This window comes from Papio anubis, chromosome 1, assembly GCF_008728515.1.
Source record: "Papio anubis isolate 15944 chromosome 1, Panubis1.0, whole genome shotgun sequence".
In the NCBI taxonomy this organism is placed as follows: Eukaryota; Metazoa; Chordata; class Mammalia; order Primates; family Cercopithecidae; genus Papio; species Papio anubis.
The window spans coordinates 62,603,995-62,622,885 of record NC_044976.1 but is presented as its reverse complement, the minus strand read 5'-3'; the positions used below and the strand labels follow the sequence as shown (position 1 = coordinate 62,622,885).

At 37.5% G+C, this 18,891-nt stretch overlaps 1 protein-coding gene across 3 annotated transcripts in view; it reads right to left on the bottom strand.

Moving 5' to 3' along the window:
• UBE2U (ubiquitin conjugating enzyme E2 U) overlaps window positions 1-18,891 on the bottom strand; it is a 63,303-nt gene that overhangs the window by 25,625 nt on the left and 18,787 nt on the right. For all 3 annotated transcript variants that reach the window (XM_009209899.4, XM_003892001.3, XM_009209896.2), the window contains exon 7: window positions 8,234-8,322. In XM_009209899.4, the coding sequence (XP_009208163.1) occupies window positions 8,234-8,322 (89 nt within the window). The remainder of the gene's footprint in view (window positions 1-8,233; window positions 8,323-18,891) is intronic.

Genomic DNA, 18,891 nt, shown 5'->3' with positions numbered 1-18,891 from the left:
TTTTGTATTATTCTGTTTTCTTATTCCTGCTCTAGCTACCTTATAAAAACTAACTGTTCTGCCATGCTCAGTAGACCACTTATCTATTTTTAAGATGACATGCTGCCTGATTCATGAATCACTAATGCAAGCCAATTAGATCTTTAAATTTGTTGAAACATAGCCTGGCCAACATGGTGAAACTCCATCTCCACTAAAATTACAAAAATTAGCTAGGCATGGTGGCACATGCCTGTAATTCCAGCTACTCAGGTGGCTGAGGCACAAGGGTTATCTAAACCCAGGAGTCAGAGGTTGCAGTGAGCTGAGATTGCGCCACTGCACTCCAGCCTGGGTGACAGAGTAAGACCCTGTCTCAAAAATAAATAAATAAAAATTTAAAAAGAGAAATTTTGTTTTTAGCAACAATAATGAAGAAAGTATTGAAATAACTCATATAAAACCCAGACATCATAGTTTAACAAAATTCTAATTCAGCACTTTTCAAGTAGAAAATTGAAATTTTGAAGTTGGAAATGACATTAAAGACCTTGCTTGATCCTCCACAAAGCAAGAATCTCCAATAGATGATCATCCAATTACTTGCCAACTACAGAAAATGCACCACTTTGTAGTTGGGAGATTGCCCATTCCATTGGCAGATAAGGGTTACATTGTCCTTCCTTAATCTGATTGCTGTGAGTTTCCACTGGCCTTAGTTCTAACCTTTGGAGCAATATTAAGTTCATACCTCTCCCACGAGAGAGAGCCCTCTAACAGCTCACGGGGAAGCCTCAGTTCTTTTAACTTTTTCTTAGGATATGATTTTCTAGATACTTAACCATCCTTAATGTCCTGGTGATAAACTGTTTTGATGTTCCTATAAAAGTTTGTGTCCAGAACTGCATCAGGACCTTGAATTGGTTTGAAGCAAAGATGCAAATGGACTTACTACCTCCCTTGCTCTGTGCACTATCAATTCAGCTCAGACCTGCATTAGTATTTTCTGGAACTCACATTACATCACCACTGGCTCTTAACTTTGTGGTTAATTACAAGCCTACACCTTCAATCAAATTCACGTAAGATTTATTAAAGGGAGGGATTGCATTGGGAGTTATACCTGATGTAAATGACGAGTTGAGGGGTGCAGCACACCAACATGGCACAAGTATACATATGTAACAAACCTGCACGTTATGCACATGTACCCTACAACTTAAAGTATAATAATAATAAATAAATTAAAAAAAAAAAAAGATTTATTAAAAATCTACTATGTTTAACAACAGGTGCTGGAGAGGATGTGGAGAAATAAGAACACTTTTACATTGTTGGTGGGACTGTAAATCCGTCTAACCACTGTGGAAACAGTGTGGCGATTCCTCAAGGATCCGGTAGAACTAGGAAATACCATTTGACCTAATGCATTACTGGGTACATACACCCAAAGGATTATAAATCATGCTGTTACAAAGACACATGCACACATGTGTTTATTGCTATGCAATTATTCACACAGCAAAGACTTGGAACCAACCCAAATATCCATCAATGATAGATTGATTAAGAAAATGTGGCACATATACAACACGGAATACCATGCAGCCATAAAAGGATGAGTTCATGTCCTGTAGGGACATGGATGAAGCTGGAAACAATCACTTGAGCAAACTATCGCAAGACAGAAAACCAAACAATCGCATGTTCTCACTCATAGGTGGGAATTGAACAATGAGAACACCCTGGACACAGGGTGGGGAACATCACACACGGGGCCTGTCGGGAGGGGTGGTGGGGGAGGGGGAGGGGGAGGGATGAGCACAGATATACCAAACAAAATGACGAGTTAATGGGTGCAGCACACCAACATGGCACATGTATACATATGTAACTAACCTGCACGTTGTGCACATGTACCCTAGAACTTAAAGTATAATAATTTATAAAAACCTACTATGTTTAAGTCACTGTTAATTTTTACATGAAATATTATTAGGCCAGATCATATGCCCATACATACTTTATCTATTTTCCTATTTCTTATTATTGTTCTGGGCTTAGCTTATAGTCTTGAACTATTTAACCAGCTAGATGCTGTCCACCAGTCTTGCCCTTGTCTGGGACTTTCTTCTTTTTCTTCTTCTTCTTCTTCTTTTTTTTTTTTTTTTTTTTTTTGAGATGGGGGTCTCACTTTGTCACCCAGGCTGGAGTGCAGTGGCATGATCACAGCTCACTGCCACTTCCAGTTCCTGAGTTCAAGGGATCTTCCCACTCAAGCCTCCCAAGTAGCTGGGACTATGGGCAAACGACACCATGCCTGGCTAATTTTAAATTTTTTTGTAGAGATAGGGTCTCGCCATTTTGCCCAGGCTGGTCTCAAACTCCTGGGCTCAAGAAATCCTCCTGCTTTGGCCTCCCAGAGTGTTGGGATTACAGACGTGAACCACTGTGCCCAGCCTGGGGTTTCTTCTTAATAATGATGAATTTACCCCTTTTAGCTTGATGACATTTGCCATTGATAGAAAAAAATTTTTTTAACTGAATAGTTTCCTTTTTTACATGATTTTCACCAGCAATGTTTTTGTCTGTTCCTTAATTTTCTTGCTTCAAACACATGTAAGCACATATACATACATATTCTTATAGACTTTATTAATACTTTTTATTGGTATTTGGATATATGCTCCTCCCTTCCATTAAAAAAGTAAATCTTAGCTCCCCAGAGTTCTTGTGAGGCCTTATTATGTCCTTTAGATTATTATAATAATTAACATTAGCAGATTTTTCTTTTCTTTCTTTCTTTCTTTTCTTTTTTTTTTTTTTTTAGATAGTCTCACTCTGTCACCCAGGCTGGAGTGCAGTGGTGCAATCTTGGCTCACTGCAACCTCCACCTTCCAGGTTCAAGTGATTCTCATGCCTCAACCAGCAAGTAGCTGGAATTACAGGCATGCGCCATCATGCCAGGCTAATTTTTGTATTTTCAGTAGAGATGGGGTTTTGCCATGTGGGCCAGGCTGGTCTCGAACTCCTGGCCTCAATTGATCCACCTGCCTTGGCCTCCCAAAGTGCTGGGATTACAGGCGTGAGCCTGCTGTGTCCAGCCAGAATTTTTTTTATACGCTGGGCACACGTAAAATAGATATGGTTACTGTTAGAATACCCACTGTACAGATGGTCAAGCAGACATAGAGAGGTTGAGTAATGTCTTCTCATTGGGACTCTTCATTACTCTTAGCCAAAATTTAAAATTTAATCTCTCACGAATGCTATTTCCTTTTGAGGTTTCTATTTAAGGATAATTCACATCTTTTCTTAAACTTTTTGAGATTGCCTTTCCTCATTTTACATTTGAATATGTATGGCTGTCTCTTCCTTATACATTATGAAACCCCAATGACACGGTCATCTTTCCTGAATAGTCCCATTAGTTTTATATCATGGACTCATTTTCTTCATTGCTTTCTCCATCATCCGAGAGATGAAAATGCCACAGTACTTTGTACAAACTTTTAACACTTCTCATATTTTATCCCTATGATTTTTTTTCACTCATCTGTCTCTTATCACTTGTCCGTAAACTCCTTGAAGAGCTTACCACAATGTGTCTTCTTGTCTCCCACACACAGTCAATTGTCTAGATATAGAAGGTGCTCAACGAATGACACTGATCGGAGAGAAACAATGAAAGAATGAGAACATGAGAGAGAGAGAGAGAAGAAAGGAATCATGTAATTTTAGCAGAAGTTTTGCACCCTGAAATTCCTTCATCACGATGATATCTTGCATTCGTGGCAGTTTTGTAATCTGTGGTAGGAAAGCATCCTCTATTGCATCCACAATATAGTTCTTCCTTTTCTGTTGTGCCTTCTGCAGATTCCAGGGCATTGCTTCTACTCTGCTTCTTTTTTCCTGTGGTACACCTCTCATCCAACATCTGTAGAGGTTGCCCTGAATTTTTTTTTTTCCACTGCTAGGATGGTCACATCCAAAAAAATTAATAGCACCAACTTGCCTCAGCATGTTCTATTTTCACACATGCTATCTCATGCTAACCACAGAGCAACATACAGTAGGATGGAATATTTTTGTCAATCAATAGAAATGAAAACCAAAGTACAAAGGGTTAGGTGACTACCTTAAATTCACTTATCTTCATGTGGCAAAACTGATACAGGGCTAAGGAGTTTCTAACTTCTGACATCATGCTCTTCCCACTAGGACCTTCCCAGCCTTGGTTGCACATTGTAGTCACCTGGGGAGCTTTAAAAACTACTACTGCCTGGTCCTACTCCCAGAGATCCTGATGTAATTGGTCTTGGGTCAGCCCTCTATATTGAAATTTTTACAGGCTCCTCAGGTGGTTCTAATGAGCAGTCAAGACTGAGAACCACTGCATTAGAGTCAGATGATACTGCTTCTTGCATCTAAATGTGTTTTGGAGACACTTGCCTTTACTGCTGGCTTAAAGACTCAAAGAATAAAAGTCTCCTAGGGTGAAGAAAACATCCCCATCATGCTTCAGGCTGTTTGGTCTGTCTTGATGACAGCAAACAAACATCAGGAAGCCTAGGCTCAGTATTACAGAGTACACTGGTCTGGAGGAATTCTTTTCCTCTAACATAAACATTTCCTTATGGGGATCATATTCTGTCATTAAGGCTCTGTTGCCCACAACCATATGTATTGGCTTGTTCTCTGCCAAACATTTTACTTGCCATTCTATAGCAATGGAGAGAGAACAGTGGATTCTTGGTACATTTTCCATACGATTGCCTATGCTTATGAACTAAAAATTATAATTATTTACAAATATGCTGCCTGTACTTCCAAGTTTGAATTTAAATCCCATACATACAGAGATAACAATTTGATGTCATATTATGGAGGCAGTAGCGTATCAGCGAAAGAGCAACAAACGTGCAGTGAGAAGATGTGATTCAAGTCTCTGGACCACAGCCTACCGAATTAATTGATAACACACTTATTGAGAACTTATTGTTCACTTATTGAGAACTCACTACAGTGCTTCAACCCTATAAAGCATGTGCTGTGATTATTCTCATTGTATGGATGAGAAAACTGGGACACAGAGAGGTTAAGAAACTCAACCAAAGTCACACAGCTAGTAAATGGCAGAGCCAGGATGAAACTCTGGTCAATCTGACTCCAGGATGTATATTCTTTACCAACATATGATATTCCCCTCACATGTGTAACCTTAGGCAAATTACTTAGCTTTTCTGGTCTTAGTTTTCTCATCTTAAAACAAAGTGATAATAACAATAGTGCCTGGCACGTAGGGTTGATATACCACCGTGCACGACATATATTAGGTGTTTAATAATATTGGTTGAATAAATGAATAAAACAATGATAGATTGGAATGCCTAAAAGTATATATGAGCATACTTCATAAACTGCATTATACAAGAATAAACTTACTATTATGATGATGCCAATGACTATGTATAGATTTTTGGCACAAGATAGGGAAAAGAGTTAATGCCCCAAATCAAAATTTAACTACTTACCACTACTCATAAAAGATAAAGCTCTTAAAAATATGTACAAGAGTTTAATAATCTTTCCAATGATAAGAATGTAACTGTAGAAAATGAAGTTATTAGAAGTTTCTCTTTTATTTCTGAGTTGTTGAAGAAGCATTCTATAATCTAAAAGCTTCATCTTTATTATTGCCAGGAAATTAGGCCATTAAAAAAGATAGTGTTGGATCTCATCCAGCTGAACTATCAAAAGATAAAATGGCCAGCAGCACATGTAAAGTTTACATTTAATTTTTTAAAATTAAGTGCTGGTTATTATTCAAGGAAAGCTCTTGAAACATTCTTATAACAATTCCCTAGGGGAAGAAGAGGCAGGGTAATTGTGAAATCATTCACCAAGTGCTAGATTCAAAGTCTCAGAAATTCATTTGGGCTAGAGATAACGATGACTAGTTATTGCCTTTACAAACAGGGATGAATTACATACGAGGTTAGTGAAAGATGTAGAAACAACAAAATTAAACATTTGGGGGCCAAACTCTTTTTGAGGAAGAAACTGTGGTCAGTGGTGTCTTATTATTTCCTTCCATTTAAAAATTATTCTTTATTGCAAGACAGTTATTTCCAAATCTCTTTAAGTTTTGGCACATGCTTCTGGGTTTTTTTTTCCTCTAGCAGTTTGGAGTTTCCAAGTGGCCCTATATATTTACATGTTATTGTAGAAAGCACCATCCTGTAACAATCTGTTTTTTGGTGGAAGGAGTTTGATTCTGAGTGGTTCCCTAGAGTGTGCCAATTAATGTCTCTCAACACAGTGTTTGTGTAATTAAGGGTTATTGCCCCTGCAGCCTGTATTAGCTGCTCGGTGCCTCATACATAGTAGGTACACACAGCAGATGTGTTTGCTGAATTGACTAGGCAGCATTCAACAACAAATCTTTGATCTGAATTAACTATTAAAATACTCTGGTATCAAAAATAATTAATATTTTATACTGAGAGAGCTGCTAAAGATTGTAGATCTCGATGTACCTTAAATTGTTTTGACCTATGAGTTAGGATGGTAATATATAATCACAAAATAATTAATAGCCAACCTCCTGAAAGAACATGTGATTTCTTAAAAGTTATTGATTGAATTTACCTTTTAAGGATATTTATTAAGCTTAGTACTATTTTTTGCCCTCATTTGTACCTTAAAAGTTGACACTATTTTTCATGATAGGAAACTATCATAATGATGAGATGAAATATAATGAGACCTCAAATTAAGACAGTGGTCATGGGGGTGTAGTAGAGTGGAAGCATTCATAATGTTGCAGGAGATAAAATCAATAAGGTTTAATGAGAGAGATAAAGAGATGTAGGAAACATCTAAGATTCTGGTTTCGGTAAGAAAATGTAAAAATGGTGATCTACCACTAACCAAGAGAGGGAATAAAAGAAGAAGGATAGATTCGGGGGCAAGATGATGAATTCACTTTGAGACATCTTGAATACGAGAAGCCTATAATACAAATAGGTGAGAGGTCCCCTGCACAGTTATAAATACGCATGTAAAATTCGAAAGAGGGGTCTGGCTAGAGATGCAGCTTTAGGAATCACTGGCCTGTAGGCAAATGAAAACCATGGTAGTGGAAGAGGTCTTTCAGAGAGAGTAAGTAGAGAGGACTGAAGGAAGAAGATATTGCCAAGGGAAGAGGCAGCAGAGTGCTTAGGAAGAGAAATGAAAAGCCATGGATGTATGGTATCATGTAAATCAAGGAGAGCACAGCGAATGAGAGTGCAAGTAAGAAGAGGACTAAAATGTAATCACTGCATCTGGGAATTCAGAAGTCTCTGCTACTACAGGATGCACCATTTTAGAAGGATGGCTGGAGCAAAGTCATATTTCAGTAAGTGTATGCAGACTGGACAACCTACTTTCATCCAGATAATGAAATAGTACTCTAAAGATCCAATTAAATGGAGCCAGAAAGTTGTCCAGCTCTCTCATTCTGTCTTTCTAGCTCCTGATATATGATGGTAACAGATGATTTTTCCTTTTCGATGGATATAATTGAACAGCCCTATGTTCTTAGGTTTTCTTGCTGAATTTCTACCTAATATTTCCTGTGGCTTAGAGGAGAAATAAAAAGGTTCTTTCTGGTGTGAAAGCTTTTCTGTAGGGTAAAGGAAGTAAAGTGAACCTCATAAGATTGAGAACTTTTCTGTTATTCTTCCAATTGAATATCTTTCTTTCTGGTTTTTAATCAGACTTCAGTCCAGGGCTCTATACAAAAGAACTTTGTATTCTTCTTCGAGAGGCTGAGGCGGGAGGATTGCTTGAGGCCAAGAGTTCCAAACCAGCCTGGACAGCATAGTGAGACCACTATCTCTAAAAAGTAAAAATAAAAAAATTAGCCATGCATGGTGGCTTTTGCCTATAATCCTAGCTACTCAGGAGGCTGAAGCAGGAAGATCGCTTGAGTTCAGGAGTTTGAGGCTGTAGTTAGCTATTATCGTGCCACTGCACTCCAGCCCAGATGATGGAGTTAGACCCTGTCTCTAAGACAAAAAATTAAAATTAAATTATTTTTTAAAAAGAACTAAAGTAATAGTTGTTGAATGAATAGTATATAGAGCATACAGAGAAATGTATCACTCTTACGTAGCAGATGTGTGTCAATTAGTCTTTGAAAGCAAGATAAATGTTAACAGATTAACATATACCAAAAGGACATAGGATAAGGATAGTTCACCTTACATGCAGTTCTGTAGTATTCTGTGGCTTTTGATGTAGCTATTCTGGACCATGCCTGGTAGTAATCACTAAATGAGGTTGTTTTAGTTGGTCTGAAAATATAAATAAAAATCAGACAATGGGCAGTTTGTAAATTTTCTTTTTAAAATTATTGTATTGCTATACCGACTGTTCACATAACATCTTGTCCCAAGATATTAAACTGACTTGCAAATCGTAACATGTATTTTTAACAATTTATCCAGTATATTAATTCCACCAATAATGAATACAAATAACGAAAAAGAAAATGTCCCAACCACTTTTCAATAATAAATGTAAATATGGACCCATGTGCATATTATAAAAAGAAAAATATGGGTTTAAGACATCTGCCTTTCATGACTAACATTAAAAAAGAACTTTAAGCAAAGCATTATACCTTTCAATTTCTCATTCTATAAGAAACAATAAACATTTTTCTTGAAATTCAATGCCAAATTCTAGTAAAAAAAAACCCTTATTTCTTATAATGAGGACAGAATACAAGTATTAGAATTGAGATTAGTTTAGTTTTTACAGAGAATCTGGCTATTTTCAAAGAGGAGAAAAACAGCTCTTTTCTAATACTCCTGGCTGCTACTTTCCCCTCCCTGTGCTAATATTACTATGTCCTAATGGAGAGCAAAGGTTGTTATAAGGTGTTAAATGAAAACTATAAAGCAGTCCCTTAAATAACTGCATTTCCAAGCATTTTTCCCACAAACTTTTAAAATGCAGAGATCTCAACACTCTATAAACAAAACATTACTTAGCGTATTTTTTCAGACATGTGAAATCACTAATTAACTGGCTGTAACAGATGCTTAAACATCCAGTGCAATATGCCTTATGCCTGTTTTCCAATTTAAGTTCTTAGCTCTTTGGAAGAAGGAGCAAGTTTTCAGTCAGAACAAGTATATTAGCATTAGTTTTTATAGGTAAATCGTAGGTACCTTAAATTAACTATTTGACTCAACTTTTAAATTAATGAGGCATTATCTAAATGTGTTAATTCACTAATTTATTTAAATAACAATTATGCACACCTAATTTTAAGACTAACATTTTTCGAATGTATTATTACTTTTACAATCACACTTAAGTAGAAATTTGAAACTTGAGGAAGATAAATTAATCATTACTATTATTGTTTCCAGAGCTGCATGCTGTGCTGTAGACGACTACATGATATACTAAACTAACATGAATTTGCCAATGAAATGTCTCAGCATTTGGCAACAGAGGTAACAAAATGAAAGGCTGCATTATATCTCCTGCATGAAAAAGCTTGTGATCAATTTGCTGTCACAGATCATTTAGCAGACAACAATGACTCAAGAGGAAGGAAACTGTCAACACACTGTCTTGTGAAAAAAAATACACCATCTTCAGGCACAATCGTCTCCATTGTTTTTTGTCTGTTTGACCACGACCCATGACCTTTTCCCTTCCCAGGGTGTCCTGTTCAATTTCAAACTGTTAGCCTTCAGGGGCTTTCTGGTTTTTCCTCCATAATAATTAAAAATATTACCCTAAAAGGTATAACTTTAGTGTGGTTTGAATATACAAAGCAAAATGTCTTACACATTTGGGAGTATTTGAATTTTCAATTCTATAAAGGAAACAGCCCCTTGAAAAAAGAGAACAGTAACTACATTTTACTATTATTCAGATAAAGTAAGCTTACAGGGATACATGCAGCATAAAAATACATATGTTTATAGTTTCAACCAGTGATGGGAATTTACTGAGTATTATCATTGACATTATGAATACAAAAAGGTAGAAGACATAAGTTTAAAATGAACATAAGAATTTGTTATCTTGTTGGAAAAAATAAGATATATACCTGGACTAGTGAATTAAACAACTTTATTAACACGATAAAGTGTCATATGGTTTAACGGAGACATTTGGAGAATACAAGAACAGATACTTCTCTCCTCTGGCAGTGGTAATAAGCAAAGAAGTCAGAGGAGGGAGATGTAATTTTTTTTTTTAAGTCGTCAGGAAAACAGTCATTTGGGATACAGGTCTGGAAAAAAAAATAAGGGGGCACTGTAGGCCAAGGGAAGAGTATTAGTAATTGTTCAGATGGGAGAGAGCATGGCGTGTGCGTATGTACATACAGAGGATGTTGGGGGAAGAAATTATAGTAAAAGGACAGTTGACTAGAATGGAGACTTCAAATTCACAGGAGTTGGAATTGATACAATAAGTGAAACTGAGCAGTGCAGGGTCCACAAATTTAGGCAGAGAACGGGTTAGAGTTGATTTAGTAATCTTGATCTTGATTTGTTGGGTAATACACAGCCATCAGTAATTCTCAAATAAGGCAAGTAAATTATGAAATCCATGTTGGAGCAAGACTTTTCCTTGAAAGTAATACGCAGGGTGGAGTATAGAAGGAAGATGAAATGCCAGGGGACCAGATAGGAAGCAAACGCAGTAATTAGGGATGAGCTACTGAGAGCTAATAGCAGAGTGGCAGCAAAGGTTATGAAAGGGAGGAGATGAGTTGAAGGCAATGCTAAAAAATTGACTGGACTGGTTGGTTGCCTGACAGTGTGTAAAAAGTGAAGGAATATTACAGTCAAATATTCTTCTAAAGCCCAGAAGTCTGATTAGTTTTGCTGTTAATAGAAAGCATCAAGAGAAACTGAAGTAAAAGATGAGTTTAATTTTAGCTCTAGATTTCGGGTGATGATAGTACAGACAAGTCAAAATGATCTTCAGGAGTGTGATTAAGAACATGAGATTAGAAATAAGAGATTTGGGTCAAATCAACAAAATCACTGATAGAGGAAGCTACTAGAGAAATCCACCTGCAAAAATGTTAGTGAGTATTTTGAAAAGAAAGAGCAGAAACCAGCTTATAATTAAGAGGAGCCAGTGAAGGAAAGAGAAAGGTTCATTAGGGGAAGAAGAAAATCATGGCAGTACTATTTCATGGAAGCAACATCCCAGCCACAACCAAAGCCTAACAATTAAATGCCTAAATATCTGTGGTTGGAACCTTCCTGTCTATCATGACCTAGTTGTTTAGTATCATGGATAAGAGTGCAGGGTCTGGAATCAGCTGGCCTGGGTTAAAACCCTCTGGCGCTTCGACTTGTTAGGTGTGTGGCTCTGGAGCAAGTTACCTAAACTCTCAAGGTCTGTTTCCCCATCTATAAAATCAGGAGATAAAACATTCTTAAGTGCTTGTTGTGAGCATTCGATGAAATCATGCATGAAAAGAGCCAAGTTTAGCGCCTCTTCAGCACTTAAGTGTCAGCTGGTCTCCATTGCCTTGATAAGTACCTCATCATTTCTCTGTTAACTCTAAACGGCGTCCTTGTAGTTTTTCTACCCCTGACTCTCCCTATTCTAGGTTATCATACCTCTGCTTGAAAACCACATTTGGTACTGAGGTGAGAGGATTACCTGAGGTCAGGAGTTCGAGACCAGCCTGGCCAACATGGTGAAATCCCGTCTCTATTAAAAATACAAAAATTAGGCCGGGTGTGGTGGCTCACGCCTGTAGTCTGAGCACTTTGGGAAGCTGAGGTGGGCGGATCACAAGGTCAGGAGATCGCGACCATCCTGGCCAACATGGGGAAACCCCATCTCTTCTAAAAATACAAAAATAAGCTGAGCATGGTGGCACGTGCCTGTAAGCCCAGCTACTTGGGAGGCTGAGGAAGGAGAATTGCTTGAACCAGGGAGTCAGAGTTTGGAGTGAGCCGAGATGGCGCCACTGCAATCCAGCCTGGAGATAGAGTGATATTCCGACTCAAACAGAAAGAGAGAGAGAGAGAGAGAGAGAGAGAAAGAGAGAGAGAGAGAGAATAACTGGGCATGGTGGCACATGCCTGTAATCCCAGCTACTCAGGAGGCTGAGGCAGGAGAATTGCTTGAACCTGGGAGGTGGAGGTTGCTGTGAGCTGAGATTATGCCACTGCACTCCAGCCTGGGCGACAGAGCAAGACTCTGTCTTAAAAAAAGAGAGAGAGAAAAAGAAAACCATATTTGGTTATGTAATTCTATATGAAAACATCTAAATACTTTCAAATAGAACTTGAGGCTCTTCACCATCTGGCCATTTCCATCCTTTTCTTCTGTTATCCATCCCCACATCCAGAGGCTCCATCACACAGAATTTCCTACTAATCCAAGCATACCATGGTATTACACTCCTCTTTCCGTGAAAGCTGTTCTAGAGACTCGTCTCCTCTGTGCCTGTCAAACTCTTATTCATCAAAGTTTGGGTCCAGTAAAAATATTTTGCATCTGAAGGTTGTCATAGTGGACACTGTGGTTGCCTCCTCAACAGGTCTTGCATTCTTCCCCCATTATGTAGATACCATACACTCTGATGGGACTGACCCCACCTCTGGCTCCAAATTAGAGCCTGATGGGTTCAGGGCTGTCTGACCATGGTGCCTAATTCAGGAACAGGAACTTGGCCTGAAAAGATCCAATTAGAGCAAAGCTATAGTCGTTTTCTAGTACATCTTAATATCTAGGGACATCAATGCCCTAACTTTGTTCTTCAAAATTGCCTTCTTTTTCTATGTCCTTTGCACTTTTAGATATATATTTAGAGCCCGCTTACAAATTTCCAGAAAAATAAAAAACTGCTGAGATTTTGATTGAGATTGAATTTAATCTACAGTTTAATTTGGGAGGAACTGACAACATAATAATATTGAGTTTTTCCCAAGCCACAAACATTGGATATTTCTACTTTTTAGGTCTTTTAAATTTTCTCTCAGAAATATTTGTGGTTTTCAGTATAGATGTCTTGTACATGTTTCATTACATTTTGATGCTGTTGTAAATGGTTTTTTTTTTTTTTTTTTTTTTGAGATGAAGTTTCGCTCTTGTTGCCCAGGCTAGAGTGCAATGGCACGATCTCGGCTCACTGCAGCAACCTCTGCCTCCCAGGTTCAAGCGATTCTCCTGCCTCAGTCTCCTGAGTAGCTGGGACCACAGGCATGCACCACCCATGCCTGGCTAATTTTATATTTTTAGTAGAGACAGGGTTTCTCCATGTTGGTCAGGCTGGTCTCGAACTCCCGACCTCAGATGATCTGCCCACCTTGGCCTCCCAAAGTGGTGGGATTACAGGCATGAGCCACGGCGCCTGGCTGTAAGTGGTATTTTTAAAATTTCAGTTTCTATCTATTGATTATGAGTATATAGAAACATAGTTAATTTTTAATCTTAACTTTAATCTTATACCATGAGTCTTTGCTAAATTCACTAATGAATTTTCAAGTTTTTAAATATTCATTTGGATTTCACTATGCACATAAGCATGTTATCTATGAATAAAGATAATTTGCTTCATCCTTTCCAAACTTTAAAATTTTTATTTCTTTTCCTTGCCTCATTGCACTGGCTAGGACCTCCAGTACAATGTTGAATAGAAGTGGTGGTAGTAGACATACTTACCTTATTCCTAAACTGAGGAGAAAAGCATTCAACATTTCACATTTTAGGGGGTTGGCTGTTGGACTTTTGTAGATTCCTATTACTGAAATAAGGGAATTTCTATTTCAGTTTGCTAAGAATTTTTATCATGAATGGGTGTTAAATTTTAACAAATACTTTTACCGGATTCACTGAAATAATTTTATGGCTTTTCCCTTTATTTGGCTAGTAAATGTGTTACACAAATTGATTTTTGAATATTAAACCAACCTTGCTTTCTTATAATCAGACCCATTTGGTCATTGTTATCCCATTTTATCAGTGGATTCAATTCACTAATATTTTGATTAGAATTTATGCACCTATGCTAATAAAAGATATTGACCTATAATTTCCTTTCTTGTAGTAATCTCAGATTTTAGAATCTGAGTTTGGAGGTTTGGAAATATAGTTATTTTCTCTACTCACTGAAAAGGTTTGAATACCTTTTTTTTTAAAAAAAGTTTTATTTTGAAACAAATTTAGAAATATAAGACAGTTTTAAAGATAATTGAATATCTTCTTCTTTTTCTAAGAGATGGGTTTCACCACATTGCCCAGGCTGGTCTTGAAATCCTGGGCTCAAGCAATCCTTCTACCTTGGCCAAATAGCTGGGATTACAGGCCCAAGCCATCTCACCTGGCTTGAATAGCTTTTTAAAATAAATGTTATTGCAGCATAATTTACACTCAATAAAATACACATGTTTTAAGTGTACAGATTGATGAGTTTTGATACGAAAGTGTACATCTGCATAACCATTACCTCATATAAGATGTAGAGTATTTTCATTATTCCAGAAAGTTTCCTACTGCCCCTTCCCAGTCAATCTCCCTTGACATTCTGGGCAATCACTGATCTGATTAGTCTGACAGATTAGTTTTTCCTGTCCTAGAGCTTCATATAAATTGAATCATACAGTATATACTCTTTTGTTACTGTGGGGTTTTTTTCCACTCAGCTTAATGCCTGTATACTTATTCCCGATTGTTGCATGCATCAATAATTAATTCATTTTTATTTGTTGATAGTATTCTATATATTAATACAGCACAATTTATTTATGCATTCAACTGTTGATGGACATTTTGGTTGTTTCTAGTTTGAGATATTATAAATAAAGCTGCTATGAACATTTGTGTTCAAGTCTTCTTGTGAACATATATTTTTCATTTCTTTTAGGTAAATAGGAGTAGAATTACTGGATTATAGGAAAGGTAATGTTTGACATTATAAGAAACTTAAACTGTGTTTCAAACTGGTTGTGGGTATGTAAAGTGATAAAACAAGATATGCAACAATGTATGAAAGCTCCAATGACTCCATATCTTTACCAACAAATGGAATTATTCATCTTAATTTGAGTCAATGGTGTCTTCTTTCAATCTTCTCCATCTCAGTAAATAACAGCAGAATCCACCCAGTTCAACCCCAAATCTAGTAATTATCCTTGGTCCCACTTTTTCTCACACCCCACATTGAATCAGTAATTCTCCTTCAGCACAAGTCTTGAATCCACTCATTTCTTCTCCTCCATACCTATGCCCAAACTCTTGACCAAACCACCACTGTCTTGCCCCTGATCAATCAAAATAACCTAATAACTCTTCTCTTTGCTTCCACCTTAGATTCTTCACAAACCATTGCTCTCATAGCAGTTAAAAGTACTCCCTTTAAAAGTTAAATTTGATTCTGTCTCTCCCTTTCCTAAAAGTTGTTCAAGAGTGTCCCAATTTCCTTACCTGGTATAATAAAATTAATCTAAATTCCTTACACAGTTTATAAAATCCTAAGTGATTTGGCCCAGCCTACTTCTCTTACCTCCATCTACCTCTCTTCTCTTTTCCCCCTTGCTGTGTTCTAGCAACAGTAGCCTTCTTTCTGATTCTCTACCACACCATGCAAATACTCAAGTTAGGGTCTTCACATTACTCTCCCAATTTTTTACTCCTTTTTCCTTTCAATTTCACAAAACTTGATTTTTCAAGATAATACCATTTACAAGTTTACTTCATAATGGTTCTTGACTTATCTTTGACTGAAGTTATTATAATTACTTTCTATGTACTTAACTAATTTAATCTTCATAGCAATTCTATGAAATCAGTACTATTATTACCAGCATTTAATATATAAAGAAACTGAGACGCAGAGAAATTAACTTTTCTTAGTTACATAGTGAATGGAAGAATTGGGATTCTCTTGCTTGTTATTCTAGAAATGCCTTTCAGTTGTGTGTGTGTGTGTGTGTGTGTGTGTGTGTGTGAGATAATATCATATATGGTATTTTATAATGCACTCTTTTCATTTACTTTTTTACTGTGGCAAAACACATAACTTTATCCTCTTAACCATTTCTAAGTGTATAGTAGTGTTAAGTGTAGTTACGTTATTGTGCAAGAGATCTCTAGAACTTTTTCATCTTGCAACACTGAATTTCTGTGTCCAACTTTTCACTTACTTTTTTTTTTTTTTTTTTTTTTTTTTTTTTTTGAGACAAAGTCTCGCTCTGTTGCCCAGGCTGGAGTGCAATGGTGAAATCTCACTGCAACCTCTGTCTCCTGGGTTCAAGCGATTCTCCTGACTCGGCCTCCCTAATAGCTGGAATTACTGGAATGCACCACCATGCCCAGATAATTTTTGTATTTTTAGTAGAGACAGGGTTTCATCACGTTGGCCATGCTGGTTTTAAATTGCTGACCTCAGGTGATCCGCCTGCCTTGGCCTCCCAAAGTGCTGGGATTACAGGCATGAGCCACTGCACCCGGCCCGCTTACTTTTAATGTTAGCAAATATGTCTCCAGAATCATATCCAAAGGCTGCTTTTTGGACATTATTGCCTAAACCAATATTTATTTAATCAGTCAGTTTTGTTGGACATTTCGTTTTCAATTTCTCATGATATGTAATTGTATGATGAACATTTTTGGAATCTCTATATATTTGTTTAAATATATCTTTAAAGATAAGTTTCTAGAAGTGGAAATGCTGTGTTGAAGGCACACATTTGTCTTAGGATTTTTAATAGGAAATGCAAATGTTACACTCTTCTGTCTGTGTCCCTCAAGTTTTGTCTTGTACTTGCGCCTTTAAATAATTTAGCCACTCTCACACAGTTGTATATTTAGCATGTTCACCAGCTATGTTTCATTTTCGTCTCCTCTCTTGATTATTGAGCAACCAATCCTCCCCTCCCTCTCCTCTTCTAGTTTTTATCTCAGGTCCTGATAATCTTATTTTGGTTGCCCCTGGCATTCATGATTCATTTTAACTTTTTATTGAGGTTGTCAAAGTGCATTCCCCTGGGTCAGGCTGTTGGGAAGGTGTCCTGTTGTAGTTCCATTCCTGTTGAATGTACTGTTCCCTCCGTCTAGGATCCCCTGGCCTCACAGTGCATAGGTGAATCCCTATTCTGCCTTTGGAAGTCACTTTGGCATGACCTCCTCTGAAAGCTTGTCTTTATGTATTCCTCTCCCAATCCCTGGGAAGCCTGAGTAAGATGTTTCTTCCTCTGTGCTCCCCCAGCATCTTGATCTTACCTCTATCACAGCACTTACTATATTATATTTATGTACCACAACAATAAACAATCATGACCCAATAAAATGTTGATTGCATTGAAAAGAGGCTGTTATTTATTAGAGGTGGTTCCAGAGATGGATGCCTTAGTGAAAAACTAAAGGCCTCTGAAGGAAGCCTAGAAAAAATAAAAGCCACATGGGAAAAGGTTTCTGCTAAATATGACTCATTTTAGATATGATTCAATCTGCCCTCAGCATTCTTCCCTTAGCCACGATCTTGATACCTTCCCTGTGGTCTTCCAACTACATTCTCTGGTGGCAAATACTGTCTACATTGACCTAATGGATCGACAGGCCTACCTCTTGCACTGACTCCCTTTCAGAAGAGGAACATCTTCTTATACTATGCAACAATTAATACAAAATAAAACAAATAATTTGCATTTATGGAATGGGGAAAAAAGAAGAGGCCTTCCAATGCTAGAATATAAATCTTGTGAGGTTAGGGATAACATATTAATCAGGTGTGTATCCTCACACTGGGACACAGTCCCTGGCATACAGCATATGCTCAGTGAATTCATTCTAAGTATATGGATAAGTAGCTGTTCTCCCAAGGACTGAAAACCTGCTTATAAGTGGTATCCTATAGACCCTGCAAATATCCCAGATGACTAGCACAAATTCAAGTCACCCTGAATTCCTGAACATCAACTAGATTCCCCCAACTATATTGCACCAAGTTGAATAGACCTTGCCTGAGTTTAACTATGTCTTTTAGAAACAGGGCGTCCAACTGCCTGGATATATCTTTGGAATACATTTCTACAGCCATGCCAGTTCTTCCAGCCAATGAAGTAACGCAAAGTTCTAAGCATATGGCACTAGATACACAATATTAACAGCAGCATCTTTCTTTGAATAATTTCTGCAAGACCTCATTGTGAATGCATTATTCAAAAACTGAGAACTAGACATAGCTGAGCTCTATTTCAGAGCAAATGTACCAGGGGTAAACATTAGAATTCACGGACACACAATAAAGTGCAGCCTGATACACAGCATGAGTCTAGAGTATCATTGAAATCTAGGCTGCATTGCCTCAAGTAAGTACTACTAGTAAGTCTTCTCTAGGAAGTTCAGGCTGGCACAAGGTGAATACCACAAATCAGACCTGACTCTAGCACCATTTATCCTTGGTTTGGCTCAAAGGACCTGCTGAAGCTGAGACCACAGAAGGTCTTCTGCTGTGTTCTTGCTGCCTTATTAGTAAACACAGGCACTGTATCTTTATGAACTGCAAATAGTAATAACTTTTTGCAGTAAAAGAGTAATAACTTTTGATATCTAGGGACATTCATGTTTTAGGTGATAAACCCGCCTTTATGCATTGAATGACTATTTATCATAGGCCTATTTTGTGCCAGGATGGTCAAACACATTGAAGCATTTAAGGGGCAGCAATGCCCTCTATTGAATACCAACTTAGTGTACCAGTAACTAGATTATGCTTACCTTTCTGCAATTTTTCAACATATTTTCATGAAGATAAGCCACTTAAGTTTTTGTTTGTTTGTTTGTTTTTTTGAGAGGGAGTCTCGCTCTGTGACCCAAGCTGGCGTGATCTCAGCTCACTGTAAGCTCTGCCTCCCAGGTTCATG